The sequence below is a fragment of the Danio rerio genome, chromosome 12 (genome assembly GCF_049306965.1).
Source record: "Danio rerio strain Tuebingen ecotype United States chromosome 12, GRCz12tu, whole genome shotgun sequence".
NCBI classification, from domain to species: Eukaryota; Metazoa; Chordata; class Actinopteri; order Cypriniformes; family Danionidae; genus Danio; species Danio rerio.
In genome coordinates, this window is record NC_133187.1 from 9,206,797 (window position 1) to 9,232,862 (window position 26,066).

Genomic DNA, 26,066 nt, shown 5'->3' on the forward strand with positions numbered 1-26,066 from the left:
TTGTTCAGTGTATGAGTGTGTGTGTGTAAATGAGTGTGTATGGGTATTTCCCAGTACTGGGTTGCGGCTGGAAGAGCATCTGCTGCATACAACACATGCTGGAATAGTTGGCGGTTCATTCCACTATGGCGACCTCTGAAATAGAGACTAAGCTGAAAAAAAAATGATTAAATGAATATTCTGAGCTGTACTAATCAAAATGTGTGAAAGAGTATGTGATTATTAGGAATTACTTTACAAACTATTAAAATGGTCTTACAAACAATTGGGTAAGACCTAGTAGTTTGTAGCACCCTGGGAAATTACATGTTCTAATTTAAATACTACTTTCTATTAAGTAGTGTTTTGGGGCTGTACTGTCTTGATGCGATCCAAGACCTGTGATGACATGATGCCAAGGTATCCATAATCCTAGAGCAGGCTGCATCCTGAGCAGAAGCTGTGGTGGTCATGGAGAAGCGGAGAGCCTGGGACTGATTTCTGAAAGCCCCCAGTGACAGACCAGTCTTAAACACCTGCCGGTGACCTACTCACTCCTGCAGCTTCTCCAGGATGGACTTCCAGTTTTCTCCAGCCTCCGGCGCCTAGACTACAACTCTGCACAAGAAGTTTGGCAAGAGAAAATAATGGTCGTGGCAAACTGAGCCTGGTTTCCCTCGAGATTTTTTTTCCTTCACTTTCGTCAATTGGTGAAGTTTGTTCTTCGCCACTGGCTTGTTTGATTTGTGACTTGTGGAGCTGCGCATCAATGGATTTGCTCTTCAGTCTTTGGACTTTCAACAGTGACAATTAAACCACACTGAACTCAACTAAACTGAACTTCAACTCTGAAAACTGGACTGACACAGTTTCAATCAGCCTAATCTAACGAGGGAACGCAAGTATTTTACAGTTTGTCAGTTAAGTGGCTAATTCGTACAAATTTGTAGTTCAGTTGTACAAAAATGTACAATTTAAAAAGGAGGCGTTGCAACCAACCCCATCCCTTACCCCAACCGTCATTGACTGATGAGCAAATCGTACTAAATTGTACGAATTAGATCGTACGAATTCATACGAATTATCCACTAAATCAAAAAGTTAGGAATTGCTGTGAGATTGCTTTGGTTTCAATTTACTTGAACTTCTATGTTAAGCTGTTTTGTCGCAATCTTCATTGTAAAAGCGCTATGTAAATAAACATACAGTGTTGGGCAGTAGCGAGTAGTGACTACATTTCTCAGTAGTGTGGCGGTAGGGTCGCTACTTTCTAAATCAAATAGCTTTTCAGCAGAGGACATTTCAGATGAACTGTGGGAAAACATTTTATACAGGGTACATTCTTCATCTGTGTGTGCTAAACATGGTTGGATCCAATGCAAAATACTCCATCGTTCTCATTGGACTAAGGTCAAGCTTTCAAAAATTTACCCTGATGTTGATCCTCTCTGTGACCGTTGTCGCCAGGCTCCTGCAACACTATCACATATGTTTTGGTTTTGCCCAACTCTATGTGGATATTGGTCAGAAATATTTGAGACAATGTCTCAAGTAGTTGGACAAGCAATTAAACCTGTATCTACAACAGCACTGTTTGGTACACTTCCTTTGTCAGTTCACTGTTCACGATACAAAGCAGATTTTGTGGCTTTTGTGTCCCTCCTGGCCAGACGCCGTATTTTACTACATTGGAAGTCAGCTGCTCCACCTACTCACTCCATGTGGATTAATGACATTTTTCTCATCATAAAACTGGAACAAATCAGACACTGTTTGAAGGGTTCTTCTAAAAACTTTTATAAAATGTGGGGCTCTCTCCTTGAATATATGGAAATGTATACTCCCTGCATACTGGATGATAGTTAATTTTGACATTTTTCTCTGCTGTGTGACATCTCATGTGACATCAAGACCAGGCTTTTAGTTTGGTGTATAAACAATTGTTATGGTTGGTTGGCATTTTATTTTATTTTATTTTTTCTGTTGTTGTTGTTTAATTTTTATTTATTTTTTATTTTTATATAAATATATCTGGGGTTAATAATTGTCATAATCATTTAGATCCTTGTTTACTTCTCTCTCTCTCTATGTCAAAATGTACAATAATATTCAAAAATGTGTGATATTTGTAAATTTTTGAAAATTTCTATAAATAAAGTTGGGGGAAAAAAAATAGCTTTTCAGTAGCGAAGCCATTTTTTAATCAAGTAGCGCAATAGCATCAACACATGCTGCATTTACCAATCGAGGATCAATAAGTAACGGCAACGACATTTACGGAGCTGTGAGGCCGGTGTCTGGCTAAAGAAAGTAAATCCATATGATGGCGAGGATGGCGATTTCTTCTTCTTCCTGTTTTTTGGCGGTTGACAACAAACTTTTTGGTGTGCTAATGCCACCTCTTGCTCTTGTCGGTGACGTCGCCAACTAATTAGGCAAACACAAGAATATTGCTTGATGGAAAGATGACTGAGGGAAAGCAGTTATTTCTGAAGCAGGATTTCTTGTGACCATAACTCATAATGTATTTGAATACATGTAAGGATGCAATTAGTTAATACTGATGCTGTACACATATACACACACACACACACACACACACACACACATATATATATATATATATATATATATATATATATATATATATATATATATATATATATATATATATATATATATATAGTTTACTGTAGTAAAAGCTGAAGTATACTATGGCAATTACTATTAGTTCATGATAGTTACTAATGCTACATTATGTAGTGTAATTCATTAACAAAGATTTGTAAATATAAATACAATATAATGCTCCTTGCTAAATATTTCCCTCTAATATAAATTACTAAAGTATTTTAAGTTTGTAACACCTGAGTTTATTGGATTTTCTGTTTTTGCTGTTTTATATACTATCATGTGTTTCTGTTTAGTACCGCATATTATTGCAGTAAATAATTGAACTGAACAATTCTGCCTCATATGTTTCATTGACAGTTTTATTGATCACTAAGATCTGATTGACTTAGATTTAAGTTGCTTCGATTTAAAAATGACAATTGCAAAATTAGCTTTGATGTAGCTAAGCTACTTTTGCCAAGTGGCTTTTAGCTTAGCTTGCTACATTTCACAGAAGCTAGCTTTTAGTGTAGCTAAGTTACATTTTAAGTGGAGTATTTAATAGCTTAGCTCACTACATTTTTCAAGCAGTTTGCCCAACACTGCAAACATGAATTGATTCTGATATTGAACCTGACAAATCTGCGTTGATATACAAAATACGGTGCTACCTGATAACATTTTAGCTAGTCTCTTCTGTTTAACATGGTAAAAATGTACAGGATACATTCTAATGTAGAGTGAAAGAAAAAATAAAGATTTGCCCATTACATGCAAGACATCTTTTATTGATCCTCAGATCAGAAGCATGGCTATGGTAAAGTTTTGGAACAAAGTTTTTAATCCTATCATAATAATACATGCGCATCGTCTATTATAAACCCAAAACCCATCAGCATTTACTTTCTTTGTTTCTGCTTCCTGCTGAGATTAACCACAAACCTCCCCGCAGATTTAAACTAGATTAGTCTGCATCACCTACGGAAATGTGAACGCTGAAAGCATGCAAAGTAAAGCACGCCACTGCAGTACTCACACACACACACACACGCGCACACACATAAAAAAGAACTGTTTCATTATTCCCTTCAAAAAATATCACAACAATTTCCCCTGCACACGTTACACCCAGGTTTGGGTTCAGGGGAGGGGAGAGAGAGCAGCGATAATTTGCTGGCAGATGGCTTTTCATTATCCGCCGTGCAGGATGGAGGTGAGCCCGCAACACTGGGGATAAAGCATGTCGTGAATATGAATCCAGCAGTGGAGAGCGTCTCCTCCCATCTGTCATGTGTGTTTGTTTTCAGAGCCGCTCTCTCTGCCACTGTGTGTTTTATCTAAGCTAGATTAATTAAGCTGTTTATGAGAGTGGCTTAGCGCAGAACAATGGAAGAGGCTGTTTGTTGTCCTTATTAGCGCGCCGGGCATGAAGCGCCCACGGAGGCAAGCTCATGTAGCTGACCAGCTTGTATATACCCATCCAGCCAGCAGGAGCCATTAGTGGAAGCTGGAGGAAATGTATTCTGATGGCGGGGGATTTGGAGGAATGCGAGACAAGGACGGACAACCCGATGGAACCAAAATGAGCAACTTTGAAAGGGAATATTGCAGTATTTATTATAGAACAGCTATAAATGCCATCTCTTTATTAATGTACCTTAATATTCAATCTAAATATCTTGCCTTCACACTTGCAGCAATACTGTATATATTTTGTGATTATGTGTTTCCATGTGGGACAACCTGTCACATGAGATCACGTTCACCTTTAACATTCCAACTTGATCCTACAGGAACAAAATTAAAGGATTAGTTCCCCCATAAATGATAAGTATGTTATTAATTACTCATCCTCATGTCGCTACAAACCCCTGAGGCCTTTGTTCATCTTTGAAACACAAATTAAGATGCTTTAGGTGCATTGTAAAAAACAAAATCACCATTTGTTCAGCACACTGTATTTTTTCTGTCATATATATTGCGAATAACTATTGATCTACAGAAAAAGTTGTCGACAATATTCGCTAAAGTGTTCGCTAAACATTTTTGTGTTGAACAGGAAGGGTGGTATTTAAATAATTCACGCATACATGATGCGAATATTGAAAACTAAGCTCGTTTATCTGTTGCTTGTGACACAGTGGCACAGTGGATAGCACAGTCGCCTGGTCGCTAGTTCGAGCCCTGGCATCACTGTGTTCACGAGGGTCACATATGTGATATGTGGTACAGGTGTCTGCGTGTGAATGTGTGTTTCTTAGTACTGGGTTGCAGCTGGAAGGGCATCCGCTGTGTAAAACAAATGCTGGATAAGTTGGCGGTTCATTCTGCTGTGGCGACCCCTGATTAATAAAGGGACTAATCCAAAGGAAAATGAATGAAGTAGTAAGCTTGTATTTGTCATTTGTAATGATTAAGAACAGGGACAGGGATTAAGAACAGGGTGATATGCTAACTAGAACTAATTATTTTGCAAATTTGAAAAAAATCATCCACTAAAAAGAAAAAACAATTATTGACTCAATAGCAGTAACTGTTGCTTCAGTTGATGTGACGAGAATATCTTTATTAGTAAACTAAAATACTTCCTGTTAATGACACATGAGGGAGATCTCAGATTTCACTTAAAAAAGGACCTTTTTACCAGCAATTTTCCAAAAAGGGATCATGTGTCTTTTTTGAAAATACCCTCAAATTCGTTACGGCAATATTCTGGAATGAAAAATCTTAACATTACCAGTAATTTTCTGGAATGCTGCTCTGTGTGAACGCAGAAGGAAAATTGCCGGGAAGAGCGAGTTCACGATTAGAACTCAGATGCATTAGAACTCAGGACTTAGCATTCAGATGCATTGACATCCACGCTGTTTATGAAAATATTATTTTTCCAGACACATTTAGCTACTATATGTTAGTCAGATTTTCCCAGAGATGGGTTGCGGTTGGAAGGGCATCCGCTACGTAAAAACTTGCTGGATAAGTTAGCGGTTCATTCCGCTGTTGCGACCCCGGATGAATAAAGGGACTGGAATAAAGCCGACAAGAAAATAAATGAATAAATGTTAGTCAGATAACGTATCTATGTGTAAAAAAATATTGAGAAAATGTTTATGATAAACCGATGTTTGTTTACCTTCAAGCTCTGCTTTAGTTGCTTGACACGTGTGCATGTGAAAAGATGCTCCGGTGAGCGCCAGCACACATATTATGTACATCTCAACATAAAAAAAGTGTTCTTCCTTATATTTTCATCGAAGTTGCTCACAATACTTATCCATTCACAGAATCTGTAATGTAGTCAAATTTGTACACATTTAGCTGCGGTTCGCGCTTCTGCCTGTGGATGTCTCTGGGACAAAGCAGCTGCATAAATGCAAAAGCTTTAAATAAAAATGAAACCATCAACAAAAGTCAGACCCCTTCTATGTTTACAAATACAACCATTTGGAGCATATTTCTGGTTAACGTCCTTGCTTGTGTGAGTAGCGCTTTTATTGAATTTACCGGAAAAGTAGTTACAAAAAAATTCCGGATATTTACCAGTATCACTGTGTGAAAGGGGCTCTTGTCTTCATTTGTGTTACGAAGTTCGAGAACGTGGGTTTGGAATGACATGAGGGTGATTATTTATTAATATTATTTTCATTTTTAGGTGAACTAACACTTTAGGTCTCACCCTATTTTATTTTCAAATGTCAGTTTTAGGCCACCTTTTACCAGAAGATTATCCAGAAGATCTATCTTGGAAGACAATACTAGACTGACAAGGCTTCTTCAGATTCCCATCTAGACAGAGATGCTGGAGAGGTCATCTTTTAGCTCAGTGTAAATGCAGACTCGCGTAACCCAGGCATGTGAAAGACAATGCAAAGCAAACGTTACCTGATAGGGCTGACAGGCTCCTTCATCCGCATTGAAGTCCAGGTGTCTGTCAGAGAAGAACTCGATGGCTGTGATGGACCCGAACACTGTCTTCCCTACCAGAGGCTTGAACGTCTGTAAAAACAGTAAACACGCTGATTAGTCAATGATCTGGGCGTCAGTTGCAAAAAAAGAATGAGTGACATGCTTGACAGCTCAAATAGAACACAGCTACGTTTGATGCACCCTTTTCATGGGCTTTCATTCAACCTAAACATTACATAAACACTGCCACAAGTAACAGTCTATTAAAGGTCATCAAACCATTGTTCATGCAGGATAAATAATGTTTTATTGCATTTAACAATTACTTTGCTGGGGGTCAGCACCATATTTACACCGATGTGTATTAGCTAGAAGGGTTTACCAACATGAAACCTGTCATGAATTACAGTGCCTCACTTCATACTTCAATAAACATTCATATTCTTTGTTCAGTCACTGTAACTTTCATGTGATGTTTAGTTTCAGCATCCTGCCAAACAGCTAAAAATGAGGAACCACAACAGAAACACACACATACGGATTTCTATTTTTTGTAATTCCACCAATGTTAATTACAATAGCTTCACGATTATGCAAAAAAAGGGTTGAGAATCTGCACATTTCTGAAACCAAAGTATGCAGGAATAACTGCTAGCCCAGGTATAAGCATAAGTACAAGCAGTTTGGGCGGAAAAAAGATAACCAAAGATTATGTAACCAAGGTAAAAACTGAACAATATCGAGTGTGTTAAGCCCCTGCTGGCTGCTATTCCTGCCAGTGCTCAATTAAGCAGGGTACTGAATCAGCAGAATTTTTCAAATGTAGTTTTTTAATTAAATGTGAGACTTTAAGACCTTTTTTAAGACATGCACCAATAAAATGAATACATTTGGCACACAAAAACTTAGTAACTGCAAGGTCAAAATACTTTAGATTTGAATTCATTAAGACTTCATTTACTGAAACTGCTATATGTATTAATATTTTGTATATAAATGAATACAAATTAAAGTTCAATATATATTGAACTTTGCTTATATGATAATAATGTGTGTGAAATAAGGGATATAAACAGTCTTAAGGCTGATTTATACTTCTGCGTCAATCGATCGCTGTGACCCATGGCACCTGCCTTGTATGTAGTCATGCATTTATACAGTACTTCTGCGCACTGTTTGTGTTGCTCTGCAATAACATTTCTGAAAGGCTAGCTGGCAGTGAGGTTTTTATGTTTCTCTGTGTAAAGTTTCTTTATGGGTATATTCAGAGGTGGGAACCAACTACTTTATTAATAAGGTAAACACAAAACAAAAGTTTCAATCTGGAGCTCCTTCACGGGACACGACACTTGTAAAGTTTCAAGTTTGCGGCTCTCAGCATCCCCCACACCCATCATTAGGCATGGGACGATAACGATAAAGTCAAGGTTTCAAAAATTTTATGCTATACCATTCCTAATGTATATGTAAGATGTTTTATTTACTTTTTTTTTTTTTTTGACCACAATATCTCCAACAGAAAAGATCTCCAAAGATGCCATTTTAAATGGTAAGAAATCAGTGTTTTTGAAACTAATGAAAACAGCAGAAGTCAAAGATTCATTTGAATTATTTAGCTTGACGTGTTTACTGTTCCAAAATATTATAAATGTTTCTCAAAATAAAATATATTGTGTTCAAAGGGGAGAAAAAGTTTTAGTTTTTTTACCCAGATATTTTAAAAACAATATATTTTAGAGCAGTAAACAGAATACTGTCAAACTGTGATATTTTTATCCAAGGTTATCATACCGTCGGAATCCTATACTGGTCCACTCATCACTGCTAGCAAGTCGACCAATCACAGAGCTTGCACAATGTGTCAAATCAGAAGTATGAATCAGCCTTTCTTTTCTGAGATAGTACAGGATTAAATACCAAATACATTTTATTGTGTAACCAAAACTACCCACAAATAATACACATCAATGATGTGGGACGCCTGCCCAAATGAACCGCACCAAGAGGGAAAACAAACTCTGGTGCGATTTAACCAAACTAAATAAGGCAGGTGTGAAAGCACCCTAAGTTCAGTTCAATTTAGATCAGTTCAGTGTGGTTTATATTCAATACTGAGAGTCCAAACACTTAAGAGCAAATCCGTCGATGTGCAACTCTACGGTTCCTGAACCATGCAAGCCAGTGGCGACTTCCAGAGGCTCATTTAGAAATTTGAAGATAAAAATTCACACTTTCAACTAACTACAACTCTTCTTTGCAATTGTTCATAAGCACTGCAGTACATATGCAATATTCAATGACTGCAAGAAGCTTGGAAAAGCAAAAAATACAAACCAATGAAGGTAAAACTTTGTTTTAATCTGTGTGTTTGCCTTGAAATGTATTAATCATACTAAGGTTTGCACCTTAGCATGTTTAGCCTTTAAGAGCATGTTCTCACGGTGCAGTAAACATCTGCAGCTTCACCTTAGATCAGAGGTCTTTCCTGAGACTCTAATTGAATCAGAAGGCTAAATTGGCACTAGTATGACTACACAAGAGCTGGACTGAGTGGACAGTAATTGGATTCATTACAAGCCCGACCTCGCAGAGCACAAAACTGCAGCTGAACTAAGTCTATCAGTGTGTGTGTGTGCGTGAAATTGGCATGCCATCTGGTCTCGGGCTTCATACTACATGCAGACACGGCAGTCATGGGACTAGATGCACATGACCACCATCACAATCTTTTCTTCATGTCTGCTGGGAGGCAACACACTACATCTACAACTATGCTCTGCTACTCTAAAAGCTATGTACCAGGAGCTTATGGATTTAGATGTCATTTTAGTTTAGCGTTGCAGACATTCCCATAAATCCTACGAGCAGATCTGGAGGTCATTAAAAAGTTAATACTGTATTTATTTAAAAAAAAATAAAAAATAAATGCACCAGAGATTTTCAGACCATGTTCTCAATACAAGTCTTTAAAATGAATTTTGTATTTAAAGTTATTTTTGTATTATTTGATATTTATTTAATTACAACTTCATTAATTTAAGTTATTTTTATTATCATTTTTCATGTGGGGTGAGGATTATATGAATAGTGGATATCTTATTACTCAATGTACACTTCTGAAATGGTTTTGCACTAAAATCGTTTAACACTTATGTACTGTTGGGGATGTTTTCATCCACTCTGGGGTGATTTTGAGTCTTAATTTGGTCATAACTTTTTCAGGTAGCAGAATGTTTTTGGTGACAAATCTTATTTGGACAGAGATTTTAAGAAAATGCTTTAAATTCTTAAAGAACTCAACGATACACTCTGGGCAAATTTACTTCCCTTTTGTTATGTTCAGGATAAAAACATCCACTGAATTAAACTGCTGTAAAAATGCATCCGAAATTTTTTTTTTTTTTTGCATAAATCTGTTAATCAACCTCAGTCCCAATCAAAACTACAAAATTGCTTGGAAAATTACATGATTTCAGCTCGTTTATTGCCAAATTAATAAATTGTGTAATTGATTTGGTGGAAAAAACACACAAAATGACATATTTTCAATATAAAAAGTAACTGTGGACTTGACTTTTTTGCCCTTTTGTCAAAGTCTTGGACATGTGAATGATTAATAACAACATTGGCTTTGATGCATTGTTAGATTTAAAATTTTCTCCCTAATTTACTGTTGGTGGCTGTTTTTACTTCATTGACTTCCATTGTAACCACATTTTTTTGATTGCAAACCCATGACACCATAATCATGCATTTTTGATTGTATTGGTTTTCCCTGTTGGGAAGAGGTCAAATTTTTTATAAATTTGTAACCATTAACCCTTTAGATAACCATTAACCCTGTGCACAAAAAGCTTAGTTTCTGGATTTTATATGGAAAATAACAGCAAATTAAAGTGTGTGTATGTGTGTCTGTGAGAGCGTGGGAGTGACCTTTGCGCACTTAACTTGATGTGTCTGAGAAAATTAAAATATGCATCTCAGCTCTCAGAACTACATGGAGTAAACAAAAACAAAGACTGTATTTATGCATCATCAAATGTGGTTATAAAGGAAGTCAATGGGGAAAAACGGCCACCACCAGTAAATTAGGGAGAAATAATACAAATCTAACGATGCATCGAAGCCAATATTGTTAATAATCTTCCACATGTTCAAGACTTTTCAGTCTACAATTACTTTTTATATTGAAAATACGCCATTCTGTGTGTGTTTTTCACCAAAAGAGTGACATCATTTATGAATTTGGCAATTAAAGAGTAAAAATGCTGTAATTTTTTTATCACATTTAGTAGTTTTGATCAGGACTGAGGTTGATGAACAGATTAATGCAAAAACATTTAAAACAAAAATTCTAATCTGATGCATTTTTACAGCAGTTTAATTCAGTGGATGTTTTCATCCCAAACATAACAAAAGGGAAGTAAAGTTGAACAGTGAACACGGGTTATTAAAATATATATATATACAATTAAATCAATGTGTTATTTGCAGTTTATCTGTGTGCGCTCTTAATCATATAATCCACTATAAACTTGAGCAAATATTACTTTTTTAAGTATTTTTTTAAGCTTTAAAATCTTATTTTGTTTTACATGATCTGAAATCATGTCTTGTTATAAATAAAATAACTGCTTGATAATAAAACAGAGTGCATGTTGCACAAGTGTGTGCATTTGATCTTAATCTGTTTTCGACTTTTGGCTTCCCAACCTACCATTTCTATTTCCATCACCAGAGGTCAGATAGACATGCCCATGTCTGGCTGCCTCCAAATCTGTCCTTGAAAGTGCACAACGTAACCGCGCTGACCAACAGAAAGAGGGTTTTTGTCATCAGTAAACACTTTACCCGTCTGACCTGCAATTTCTATGAAATCTAAACAATTCTTACGGTTTCAGATGTGAGGTCAGACGATCTGCATTGATTGTCCTTCTGCCTGCATGTCTCTCAGTGAACCTGATCCTGCAGGAAACACTAGCTGTGGATTTACACTACTAAAATAAACCTTTGAACAGCTACTGAACTCCACTTCTATATGGAGTACTGACCTACTATTAAAACCCGCCTACTTAAAAGATGTGCTACACACAGTTAATATTAAATAGATACTAACACATACAACAAAGTACCAACTACCATATTATGAAACTATATTATAGTTTCATATAATAAATCAGCTTAAAACAAAATATAGTTCGTTATACAGTATACAATATATAGTTATAGTTGTAGTTAAACAGACTGGACATTTAAAAACCCAGCAGGCACACAATTTCAGAAGACGTAATTATTAAGCTAGACTTAGGTCATGACGTCAGTTGACCAAAATTCAATATCTATCCAGCATCTAAGGACAATATTATTTTTACGACATCAAATAATATTGATTTTAGCTCGTGTTCAAAGTGACCAAATTCCAACTTCAAACCAACATCTTAAATCAACGTCATATTGATGTCAAATGCTGACATTTATTCGTCAGGTATGGCGGCCAAAATCCGCCTGTTAGATGTCGTAGTGGGAACGTCCACACAACGTCAAGCTGTAACATCATTAGACGTTGATATTTGGTTGATTTATTCTTGGAAATTGACTTGAACCCGATTTTCATTTCCAAACAAAATGCAACGTCCCCACAACGTAGGGTGTACGACGTCAATCTCATTACAGACTTAAACCAAACCCACAGCAGAATCATGATATATGCATGACTTGAGATATCCTTACATGCATCTGTTTATAATCCAACTGATAGCACAAGAGCTGAAAGCCTGTATGTACACACTTTAATCAAGCCGACTGAAACTGATCCCAATTTCAATCTGACTGAAAGAGGTGATGCGGATCTGATATAATCTGTTTGACAGGAAAATCTAGACTACTTTCAATCAAATTTGAAAAATACATTGCACACAAGCACAAAGCCATGCATTAAAAGTCTTTAAGATTCTAATTTGTTGTATATTTGTCTTTAAAGAAGATTTTGCAGTGTAATTTAAGTCATTTGTGTGTTTTGTGTTCCCTGTTACAGAATTACTGGTTTAATTATTTTACAATTGTGTCTGTGTTCCAGGTTAATATAGACCCATCCCCTAATGTAGCCATTTTTGGGGGTTTCAAAGATTTGCTCCCAGTTTAATTCTAAACGACTTGATGTTTTGGCCTTTACCTCATTATAAGCTAGGTGTTGTATTCTACTTCACTGAAAATCAAATAAGTTTCCAATTGCACCCCAATGGCTTGTAGATACCATGCATTGGGACCATGTTAGATGCTCTGGGGAAACTAATTTCTTTAAAAAGTAGCAATGTTTTATCATTTACTTTAACTCTCTTAACATCTTGCCTTCCATTTAACAGATGCACTCTCTTTCCTTTTAATTGACTTATTTTTGAGTAATTCAATTTTTGTTTGTTTTTACTATTATTATCATATACTGTTCATTGTGTATGTTTACATTCAACACTGACTGTATCTGAACATTTGATTGTCATTGTTGAATGACTGCATTTAGTAGGCTGTAATTTTCTTCTTTTTTTAATATTTTGTTTTTCTTTTTTGTAAAAAAGAACAACAACAAACAACATGTAACAATTTGTATTGGAATACTGTTTGTTTTTTCGCAATAAAAAATTGAACATAAGAAGATTTTCTGATGTATTTTTTTTAATATACGTCATTAAAGCAAGAAAATAAACCTTTGTAAAATGGACAACCAAATTTAGAGCATGAATTTAAGTGGATTGTACTCATTAGCACTGACATAAAATTGTGCATGCAAGCAAACAGTGTGCGTTCAATTCAAAATAAATTTGTACAAATGCAGGGCTTGGCATTTACACCCGCCAACTCGCCAAATGCAGGTAAATTTCAGTGGTGGCGGGTAAGACAGACACTCCTACTAGTCACTTTGGCTGGTTAAAAAATAATTTTCCCAGATAATAATTCTTAAAAGCAGGGTTTTACAATAAGGATGGTCCAATATGCATGAAAAGGCGATCTTAGAACTGAGAAGCAACACGGCCGACAAATATCATTGTGTTTGCGCAAGCAATAGAAAGCAGGGGAATATGAGAGGATAATCACTTGCGCTAACAGCTGATGTGATGTGCGCGACTGTTAAAAAAACGCATGCGCTCCTTTTTCCTTGCGTGAAGCAACTGTCTCTAGAAACACAACTGATGTGAACGGTCTCTTTCAAATAAACAAGACAAAAAGTGATGAACATGCATCCACGGTCTTGCTGCTTTCAAGAGTTCCAGATTTGTCTTTTTGTAAGCAGCACTGTTTGCTTTCGCTTTAACCATTCTTTGAACTGATTATTTATAGGTCTAACATTAAACGTGTGTGTGTGAGCATCCTTTCATTATCACACGGTATGTTTTTACCTGCTTTATTTTGCGCAAATAAGGTTTAATTATCACTTATTACAAAAACATTGCTTTAATGGGAGATATAACTCCCCATGTATGTGTAGTTAACTGGTGATCAGGGACCTTTAGACAGGAGAGATTACTGTGTGTATGTTTTGTTAAATAAAAAGTATAGTATACAGCTATATTTAGCTAGTTTGACACATTTAAAATTTGTGGCTGAGAAATAGTTAATTGTTTATGTTTGGTGCCGTCAGAGATACATTTGCTAAACCCTTCATTTTGAGCTCTGAAAAGTCATGTGAAATAAAAACTATTGTAATACTTTGAAACCATGACCCATTTGCTTATGATTGTTGAGCAAGCTCATACACGACACACACAAAGTGAAATGAATGAGAAGGCATGAGGAGATAACGCAAAATCTAAATCAAGTAATTTTAGCATGTCAAAGTCACATTTATGTGTATAAAATATATTTCCCAACAATAAAATTGTGGCTAGTGAAAATGGCGAGTGGCTAGTAATGTTGGAAAACTACCAGCCACAGTGGCAGTTGATCAAAAAAAATTCAAGTCAAGCCCTGGTTATATGTAAATATATATTATTATTATTTTACTTTTTCATACCATAATACTGTATATATTATGTTTAGCTGCAGGAGAAACGGCAGCTCTTCATGCTTAAATTTCTAAAATTAACATATATTTTCATGTGAATGAGATCAAAGGAGTTAACATTAATCAGCCACTAATTTGCTCAAATTCAAAACAGTTGCTTTTCTGTAAGACTGTTTTGTGGTCAAAGCTTGGCCACTGCACTACTGTGTGTCGCTCACATTATTAAAAACGTCAACATACTAATAAAACATTCTTATCTTAAAGGCCATAGGAATATTCTTTGTAATAAGAATGATAACAATGACATTTAACAGTAAATTGAAAAGTACAGTGACTTCAAACAATGAGTCTCTCGATACAATAGACCCTTTTCACATTTCCGGGTTTCTCAGTTGCATAGTTGGCTAAACTTAGAGAGCAGTAAATGGGAAAGTTCCACAAATAATATGTTTTGCAGTCCAATTTGCTCAAATACCAAAAGAAAACACACTCAAATAAATGATGTTTGTTGTTTGTTCAAACTACTTATTTAAAATGAGATGAAACAGCACAATTTTTGCATGTATTGGGGGAGAGCTTGATTATTTGATGTTCAATTCACTTAAATTTGTAATACCCAATAGGCTAACTTTATTTCTTCAAGTTGCCCCAACACAAATCGATTTTGTGGAAGCCAGCACTAGTTTTCAAGACTTTCAAAAAAAAAAGAAACAATTGTGTGAGATTAATAATTGCAGCCAGATGTGAAAAGTATGTCAAATGTACTGTGCCATACACTGTAAAAAGTGGAAACTTAAACAAATTACTTTGACTTGTTGTTACAATTAAATGAATTAAGTTAGACAAACTTAATGTTTAACAGTTTTCAGTAATAAATTAAGTTAGTTGTTTAAGATGTAACAGGTTTTAGTAAGTTATTTACGGCAAGTATAAGTATTGTTCACTATCAATAATAAGCAATACTTGTATTTCCCACAAGACATTAAAGTATTATTTTTATATTAAGAAGGGAAGGGAATTATTTTTACTGTGATAAAAGTACTTTTTACTATTATAATTATATTTACAATATTGCATTAAATGATTTGTACTGTACTGTATGTGCTGTTCCATTCTTGTTTTCTAAAATAAATGACTAAAACCTGTTACACCTAAAATAACTCATTTAATTCTTTACTGAAAACTGTCATAAATTAAGTTAGTCAAACTTAATTCATTTAATTGTAACAAGTCCAAGTAATTAGTTTAAGTTTTCACTTTTTACAGTATAGCTACTGCATTACAAACAATTCGTCATTTGCTGATATAATGTATAGTAGGGCTGGACAATACATTGTTTCATAACCGATATAGCAATGTGTCACAACGGTCACATCACAGCATCTGCAATGTGGAGCTGGGATTATTACAGTTGATCAGCAATGAAGAATGTACAGTGTTTACATTTTACATTGCATTTGATTATTCAATAATATTGGCAGGACAAAATATCAATATGTTGATTTATGTGTTAATTTCACCTGTGATACATTATCAATGTAGCCAAGTATTGATATTTATTTAAAGTTACAAAAGATCTGAATGAATTAATCAGCTTTGCACTGCTACTGTTTACCACTCCGGCGGCAATACATCAGTTGGCGCTCTCGTAATGGCGAATCGAACACATATCAGTGTTGCAATTCGAAAAAATACATGTGTTTTAAATTAAAAAAACAAAATTCATCTTATAACTTTCTGATGCATTTTTCCCTTCATTTACAAATATTATGATATATTGTGGATGGTTTTCTTGTGATATATCATTGCTATATCATTATCGGGGGCAAAATTATCATGATAGTATCATATCGTATTACTGTACCTGAATATCTGACTGCTTATTTCACTTTTATCTTTGCTCTATCATTTATTTAAGCTTGCAAACACCTCTACAAGATTCTACTTATCTAATGAAGTTAAAGATTTCATTCTGAATAGAGCTACTCAAGTAATCTGCAGAATTTGTACTCATAACATAATATAAATCGCAGAAAAATAAAACATCGCACTGTCAGATGGTTCCAATATCTTGCAGCCCAAATGTATACCTAATAAATTGTTTTAAAATAACCAAATACTAAAAACTTTAAAGATTCAAGATGTTGATGACTTTTAAAACGCGTCACTACCATAATATGTCTTATTTTGAAAGACAGCGTGATTATTTTTTACAAGGAGGAGTGTACATTTAGCACTATTAGCAGAGCTTCACCGCTGTTGTCTACCTCCTCTTTGGCGAAGAGGGAGTTGAATTAAGGCTACAGTCGCACACGCCGTTTCTAGGACAGATATCTTTGCTCTATCATTTATTTACGCTTGCAAACTCCTCTACAAGATTCTACTTATCTAATGAAGTTAAAGATTTCATTCTAAACAGAGCTATTCAAGTAATTTGTATACATAACGTAATATAAATCGCAGAAAAATAAAACATTGCACTGTCAGATTGTTCCAATATCGTGCAGCCCAAATTTACATCTTAATAAATTGTTTTAAAATAACCAAATACTAAAAACTTTAAAGATTTAAGATGTTGATGACTTTTAAAACGCGTCACTACCATAATATGTCTTATTTTAAAAAACAGCATGATTATTTTTACAAGGAGGAGTGTACATTTAGCACTATTAGCAGAGCTTCACCGCTGTTGTCTACCTCCTCTTTGGCGAAGAGGGAGTTGAATTAAGGCTACAGTCGCACACGCCGTTTCTAGGACAGATAAATATAGCAACAGCAGATCCACAGCTCTTAAAGGAAACCAGGCTTTGTTGCACTAATAAAAACACACAACACACAGCGAGAAAATGATGCCAGCTGCGAGAACCAACAGAAAAAGAAGACAAAGAGAAGATAACAATGTCCTCGGAGCAGCTCTGCAGGTGCGGCTGATGATGTTTTACTCAACCATTTGTCAATACTAGCATGCGATTTCAAATCTGTATGACCTCTGGAAGCAATCATTATTTTCAGCGGACTTTTGCACTCTACGTCCAGAAGATTTCATCAGAAATGAGAGACATCACCCCTGTGACACCTTCACACACAAATAACAGAGGAACAAAAAGCTCTTCCTTGAGCGAGAGTAACTGGGTCACATCTGCCACTTGTCATTAGGGAGTTACCTCTCATCACTATCACGCTGCCAAACAGACAGCGCAATAATTGCCGTGCGTCTCCAGAATATAGAATACACCTGAGTGGATGTGGAGACACATCCACACACACACACACAAACACACGTGTATTTCATTCTCTCTGCAAGAACAAAAAGAGGTGGAGCTCTTTCGTGGAAAAAACAAGCCAGCCGCGGCAGACAAAGCATCTCCAAAAATATGGTCAGTGTGCGGCGGGCCGTAATTCAGCTATAAATATTTGATAAGGCTGAGTGCACTGGAATGTTGCGCTGAGCCGTGAGGGGGGTTCATGCATAGCCAAGTGTGCTGGAGGCTTTGACGCTCCAGGACGACACTGTCTGATGAAGGTCATGGAGACCGCTGACTATATATATATATATTTTTTGCACTTTGTGTGTGTGTGTGTGTATATATATATATATAAATACTATACACACACTTTGTATCGGATCGGGTTTCAGTATCGGTAGATATTCAAAATCAAATGACTCGATCTTGAGGGCAATAAAACTGATCGGGACATGCCTACTATGAATTACCAAAGACATCAGCTAAAATCATCTATAGTGTTCTTCTAAAAACAAAAAACAAAGTCAACTACATTTTGCATGGCCAAAGAGAGAGTGAATTAACAAATTATCATTTTATGGTGAACTGTTCCTTTACTAAATGTTAAATTAAGTACAATCAAATTTAATATGTATTTTTAACTAAAGAGCTATTCACTAAGTAAACCAAACCCTTAGTGAATATGTGTAGTACATCATCTTTACCCAATGCTTGTTTGTGTAATTACACCATAACACTTATATAAAATAATGCTTAATCGCACTCACTGCCATCTTTGTATGTCGTTCAGCATGATCGCACACAATCACCAAAATGGTGGGCTGCAAATTTCTCATATGCAAAACCAGTCAAAGCAGACAGCAGTTATTCTGTCGACTGCTAAAATCACCACACACACACCCTCTCTTCCCTGTAACGTTATAACCACAAATAGCATCCGTCTAAATTTGCATACATGCAGGTCAGAGCTTGCCTGAAATACCCACTGTGGCTTGGTGGCAACATTTGGCCGACTCTGCAGTGACGTCATACTGAAATGTAAATTATAAGAGACAAGAGGTGTCCTGAGGTGTCAGTAACCCCTGATTTGTAGGTAAACTGCTGCTATTATCAATGACTAAGCTGCCTTAGTGTGCGACAAACACATTGACGCTGATGTAGATTTGTTGCCTCATATAGTGTAGCCCGCAGTGTTGTTGTCTCTCCAGCAGACGACAGTTTTACAGTTGAGGAAGACGCCATATCCAATGTTCCATAAACACTCGGAGTGTTTGAGGGGACTCGTTTCCCTGCTGGATGTCTCAATCACAACTGTTACTAATTTGGCTCTGGTGTCAGAGAGACTCTATGTTCGAAATGCAATAAAAGAGCGAGCTGCTACTATCTTCACAAGCACATGACATCAAGACCTTGCACTATAGTTATGTACAGTGTTACGTATTTAGTTGTTATGAGGATGAGACGTAACATCAAGTGAGATTTTCTGATGCTGGGTGCAACAACAATGACGGATATGCGAAAGAAAAAGTGGTAAACTTGTAAAACAATAATAGGAAATAATGAATATAAGACTTTACAAAGTAACTTAATTTGTAAACAAATCAAACGAAAAACAGGAATGTTACCAAAACAAAGAAATAAATCAATTAAAACAATCTAACAAAATCGCAACCCACTTAACTAATTAATCAAAGGAAAATGCAGAAATCAAAACCGCAACTAAACTACACAAACTTAAACTAAACTACACAAACTATCCAAATCAAAACTGCAGGGGTGGCAACAACTCCGAAACCTAATTATCAACAAGAACACCATTCTATCAGAACTAATAGAGTTCTCATAAAGTACACAATGTTAGCGATAAGACTACCAGCTAAATAAAGACTATAAGTTAAATAAAGAGTTATTGTATATTTTCTAAAACCTGTTTTGCGTATAAATACTTTCTCCACCAATCGACATGGATCAGCGTTAAAAATATTTCTTGTCTTTGTTGGTCTTTCTGTCTCCTGTCTTTTTTCTATTCTCCTCCTGGTCATGCATGTACGCCTTTTTCTTGTTTCATAAATGTGTTTCGGCTTCTAATTTTCATTCTTTGCTTCACAGAATACACTGCCGTATAGTAATTTGTGATTAATCGAAGGTTATTTTCTTGTGCATTTTGTAAGAAAACATGGCCTAGCCCCAACCCTAACCCAGACCAGATTGAGCCACATATACTACACTGTCGAAGTTTACCAATAAGCTACACAAAAAAGTCAGTTTCAAAATCTAAATTGACACTGAGATTACGGTTCTGTAATAAAAATAAGTGATCTCTCATTTAGAGTTTTCTTTTGATTACATTAAATAACAGAGGTGTCATTTTAAAAATGCACAGATCTATAATGAAAGCATTCGATTGCTTTCCAAACTTTTTATGCAATGCTTAAGACAAATTTAGTTGTGTTTAAAGAAAACCCACCAAGATCGACATGTTTAGATGTTATTCTTCATCTTCTTCTTCTTCTTCTTCTTCTTCTTCTTCTTATTATTATTATATGCCTGTGAAACACGCACCCAAAACCAAGAGTGTCCACTTTCGCTCCGCTTCAAATCACGTGTACAGAATCCATTTGGGAAACAGCGTCTATTTATCACTATGGAGCGCGTCTGACAGTCACGCACCGCTACATGAACTGACTGTTTTGAGGATTGCATAGGAGGGGCAATGGTGCCTATAATGGAAAGGAAGCGAATCCTGCCGTTTTAATATTTATTTCAAAGTGTCATCCCTAAATAAAATGAAAGCACAGAACAGATTCATATTAAAGAGCAAGCAGCGCCCCCTTCTGGTTCGGCAGTATGGGTTGCCTATAGGAAGGATCGGCTCTTTAATGTTTATTGTCATCCTTCATAGAAAGATTAAAAAATATGAGAGAAATATGGGAAAATATCTCTATTGATAGAATTGTAAAATACGAGAGAATCCCAGGAAAAATTGTGAAAATGACAACTGTTTGCAAAGCTTCTAAATGAACTATGGCTGTCTGTGGTAAATGCTGCACATGAAATCCTCATATTTAACAACATATTTTCATTTCAAAGTCACTGTACTCTTTGAAAGAGATTTACTACAGATCTGTGCATCCCTGACAAGATGTGAATGACAGTTGTAGCTCTATTTTATTTTGATTAAATCATCCAGCCCTACTTCAATACACTATTATACATGCAAAGTCCAAAGTGTGTGAGCTTCTCTTTAGTATTTCCTGTAGTATTTCATAAAACTACTGAATGCATCTTTAACATATTGAATTTTTTTTTTACATTTCAATACAATATGTAAGGAATTACATTTAAAAAATATATAAAATCTTTGTTATTGAAATTCCCATCTGCTTTTTGTCACATACTAAAATGATCTGTGCAGCTTTACCTGTATATATATTGGTATTTCGTGCATATTTGTACTACATGTTGTATGGAAGTACAGCACTGTGAACATACCCAGACACTGAGAGCGAGGCGTACTCCAAGTAATATTGTAGTCCACAAGATTTACAACCTCACCACAGACCTTCATCCCCATAAAACAGTGAAATTGAACAGAAGGATGGAATACCCCAGCCAAGTCAGCTCTAACGACCAACTCTAGTTCAATGGTCACTTCCTGTCTACTGTGTTTCTAAGTAGAGGCACAAAGCTGGCAGTATGTGTGTGTGTGTCCTGCTTCAGAGAAAGCTTCACATTCCCTCTGCTGTCCTGAGAAAAGCCAGACTCATGAGAAACCACCACACACTGCAGAGAAAAACACAGGAGGAACGGTACTTTCCCACATTTGCCTGACACATCCCACCACACACACACACACACACACACAATAAGTGAAACCCAACCAATGTTCCCTCATAACACTGCAAGCACACTTTCATCATTTAAACCGATCTGAACAAAAGGAACTTGATCAAAACAAAGATAAGGCAAGAATGAAAGGAATTGTCTCATTAACTAAGCGTTTGTTTTTGTGCAGTGTTCAAAGAAACATTTTAAAGAAAGGATGCTTTTATTATTATTGACAGGAAAGCAGAGAGAATTGAGGGATCGGCATAGCACCACGAGACGGGAATCGAACTCAGGTCGCCATGAGCACTGGAGTGCATGTGTCGACGCACTAACCACTACACCACTGGCACTGACGAAAGGAGATGTTTTGAGGAGTATTTAAGCTGCTCTTTTAAGAATAGATACAAAAAATTTAAATCAGTGACTCTTCACAATAAGTTTACAATCATTAAGCTTAAATTAATACAATATTTGACATCGACTAAAAAGAAAATGTACTTCTAAAGATGGGCTGCACAATATTTCATCATCGATCTAGAAATGTGCGCATCAACAATAGTCACATCACAAAGATATTCAATGTTGAGTCTGAATTATAGTTGAACAGAATTGTATTTAAATCACTGTATTTATATGGAAATTATATAATTTATGCGAAACAAAAAAGATTTCCGTTCACTTGATCGGAAATCGGGCCTGATCATGTGGTTTCAGACTCGATCGAAATCAGACGTTACCTCCCGATCAGGACTCGAATATTTATGTATGTATATATTCTCGTTATTTTATAACACATCAATAGTTTTGCTTGACTTCACACAAACAGCGACGCATGCGGCATGACATCACTTTGTTGCAGAGATGCTATTGGTTAAATACCGGCAAAGTAGAACACTAAAGCAGCTTGAAACTGAAAGCGCGAGTATGTCTGAAGTCTGGAGGTATTGTAAAGTTGATGACGAAAACACTGCCATAGCACACTGTGAGATATGTAAAGTTGGGATTGCCTGCCGGGTATTTTAAGTTGAGGTGCTATTTGTTTTTATATTAGATTTTTTTATATTTACTGCTGCACTAAAGTCTAAAAGAGAAGAATTGATGTTATTTATTACTTAATTCTTTAAGTTACCTCACAGAAGTGCTCTGCTTGTTAACAGTTGTTGAATGTTAGGTGAATTAAATAATAAAAGGAACATCCTGGATCTGTTTCTTCGCTCTTCTTTATTATTTTTTATGTATTATAGAGGTATCAGATCAGGTTTCAATATTGGTAATATACCCAAAATCAAATGATTCGAATGCAAAAAAAAAAAAAAAAACCTGATCGGGACATCTCTAGCTTCCTTATTTCATTTTTACAAAAACCAGATTATTTTACTAACATCATTTGCAGATAATTTAGCTTGTTTTAAGAATAAACTCCTAATTTTGACTAATTTCTTCTGAGAGTGAAAACAAAACCATATTTGTATCTATAAATTCTTAGATATTTGGACTAGAAACTAAGTTAGCAAAGGTAATTATTCAATTTATGTACCTGATTACAGCTAGCCTCCCCAAAAAACCATCAAATAGTGCTTAAATAATCTTGTGAAACTGTATTCATATCGCAATATTTATAACAAAAAATAACATCTCAATATCAGATTTTTTTTTAAATCGTGCAGCCCTATTATAAAGCATTTATTAATGTTCACCAGTGTTAAATTCAACATTGTTGACTATTATTACCATAAAATGTTGAATTTGTTTAGTATTTTACTCATCATTTTATGTATGACAACTAACAATATACTGTAAAGTTCTATTTTAATAATTATTCAACACAGATTAATAAAAACTGTAACAAATATATTTTAAACACAACAAACATGCTAACGTATAATCACAACTACATTAGTAAAGTGACCAAAAAATCATTGCAACAGGCTTTTATAGTGCACTTTTTAGTTTTGTACAAACAGCTTGACAGCCTTCCTTCATATATTTGGTAGGGTATTCCTTCAAACAACTCCTTTTGTGTTCGACAACAGAAACAAAGTTACACAGGTCTAGCACAAAATAAACCATTAAATTTCTGGTTGAACCATCGCTCTTAAACAGTTGTTTTTCACAGTTTCCAAGATTTCTTAGGTCACATTCAGGAATCTTGAAGTCTTGTCCTACCTTTAAGTATTGAAATGGACCACAATTTAACTTGCACAGTCCTCTTTCATCATGTATTTTGTCAAACTTGTGGTTTGACAATCCAACCTCTCTCCACTTTCCTTGTATGGGAAAAAAACTTACGACATTCCTCAAAACATTGCACAAAACAAATACAGGTCATACAGGTTTGGCACGAAATGATGTCGAGTAAATAATGAGCATTTTCATTTTTGGGTGTGCGATCCGTCTAGAATGACTGTTCTGCAATAACACCGTCTCTCGTCCTCCTTTTCTCTCTCTCTTGGATCCGAGAGGCATAATTAGAAACAGCCGCACTATGCACAGTGCTGCATTGAAGGAGCTGTTTGCTAAATGGGTCATAGTGCAACCCTGCCCTTCCTCCCTCCAACACACACACACACACACACTTTACGTACACTGTATACTTCTCAGTAGATCAAGCAGATTACATGCCCCTCCAGACTTTGCCCCGGAGAGAAAGAACAAGACGATATAATCAGCTTACTTCAATGGAATGAACCAACAGGCCTGTCAAAACACAAGACACCTCAGCTAAAGCGAAACTAGACAACCCCTGCTCCAACACCCACCCAAAAACAGCCATCCATCCCCGTCTCGAAAAAAAAGCAGGGGGGTTTCCGCACAGCTGCAGTTCCGTCCGAAACCCTCCGTCTGTTGCTTTAATACGAAGAAATCTCAGTCCAACTCTTAGATAGGGGTTTTGTTTACAATGTTTGCAGGGCTCTTAAGCAGCCGGTTAAGTTAGCGCCCTGTAGCTGTAGACACAATAATACGATTGACTGCACCACACAAACAGATGGTTGATAAACATCCTGTTAGACCAAGACGTGAACAATCCTACCCGCCCTCATGTAACCAGCTCACCTATACGGTGCTGTAAACACACATCAATGCAAAACAAGAGACTGTTTACCTTGAATATGAAGGAGGATCCCAGCCGTTCGGACACGCGCGCCGCTCAAGTTAAAGAAAACTCGAATGGGATGCCGATGCGTTGAGAGAAAAAGAGGAAGAAAAGCAAAACAAACAGGCGCAAGTTTCTCTCAAAGGCGTCTGGTGGTTTTTTCAGAGGCGTGCTTTGAAAGGAGACCGTCCCTGCTCAGACGCTGGCCACATGTCAGACATTTTATGTGGCTGACAGGAAACACAGAATGAGAGAAAAGCCTCGGCTGCCGCAGAGCTCAAAGAAACAGGGCGAGGAGGACACACACACACACACAGAAAAGAAAAGTGAGGCGGACCGTTTGTTCTCCTTCACCTCGTCTCTGTATCAGAGTGTTAGCGTCTCGATTGTCAGCGATGGTAGAGAACAAGTCCCGATCCGTCCAGGAAGCACTGTCTCTCGGCCTGGAACTGGGTCAGCCTGCCTGCTTCCTCCAGAGCATGGTTACACAAGCGGTTAACACACACGCACGCACGCACACACACGCGCTCCGCCACTGCAGTGATCAGGAAGCTCTTGAGAGCCGAAAGAATAAGCGCGCACAGGCTGCTATTGTATTTTCCCCCTCGTCATGGTTTTTTTTTTTTTGGCTTGCTGTGGCGCAGATGAGTTTTTCTGTGGCTGTTTGTGTGGTGAGCAAATCAGTGTGGCACGGCAGAGAGTGAAAAGAAAGAATCTGAGAGAGAGGGAGAGTGAGAGAGAGGAAGAGAGAGGGTTGGGGGGGGGTGGCATGGAGGCGAGTGTAAACCATGAAAAGGGCGTTGCTATGTACAGTGTAACTAATCTCCCACCATCACAGGTGGCAGAGCCGCCTCACAGCATGACTCACTCTGATGAGCAGGCCGCGGGTGCGCACACACACACAGATTTACAAGGGTAGCTCACACAAAAATGAACATTCTGTCATCATTGACTCATCGCTTGTCTTTCCATATCATAGGATGCTCAGCAAGGCCTATTTTTGGCCATACAATACATTTAAATGGTGGGCGACACGGTGGCTCAGTGGTTACACAGCAAGAAGGTCGCTGGTTCGAGTAAATTGAAAAAACTAAATTGGCCATAATGCATGTGTCTTAATTAGTGTGTATAGGAGTTTCCCAGTACAGGGTTGTGTAAAACATATGCTGGATAAGTTGGCGGTTCATTCCGCTGTGGTGACCCCTTATGAATAAAGGGACTAAGGTGAAGAAAAATGAATGAATGAATGAGCTCAAATAATGAAAAAACACACCACAAGACACTTGTATTACCAATATGTGGTAAGTCTTCTGAAATCCTCTGATATTTCCATGTAGGGGAAACACCAAAGCGTACAAGCGGTTTGAAAGAAAGGTCGCCTAAAAAGAAAGATTTACTTCTAGTG

At 36.6% G+C, this 26,066-nt stretch overlaps 1 protein-coding gene across 47 annotated transcripts in view; it reads right to left on the reverse strand.

Moving 5' to 3' along the window:
• The window catches only part of jmjd1cb (jumonji domain containing 1Cb), a 229,500-nt gene that overhangs the window by 65,941 nt on the left and 137,493 nt on the right, over positions 1-26,066 (reverse strand). For 20 of the 47 annotated variants that reach the window (XM_009306514.4, XM_073918201.1, XM_073918202.1 and 17 more), the window contains one exon: positions 6,475-6,588. In XM_009306514.4, the coding sequence (XP_009304789.2) occupies positions 6,475-6,588 (114 nt within the window). Of the gene's footprint in view, positions 1-6,474; positions 6,589-23,733; positions 24,044-24,670; positions 25,379-26,066 lie in introns of those variants that run through there. The other 27 variants (XM_073918233.1, XM_073918228.1, XM_073918231.1 and 24 more) reach the window with 3 other exon arrangements.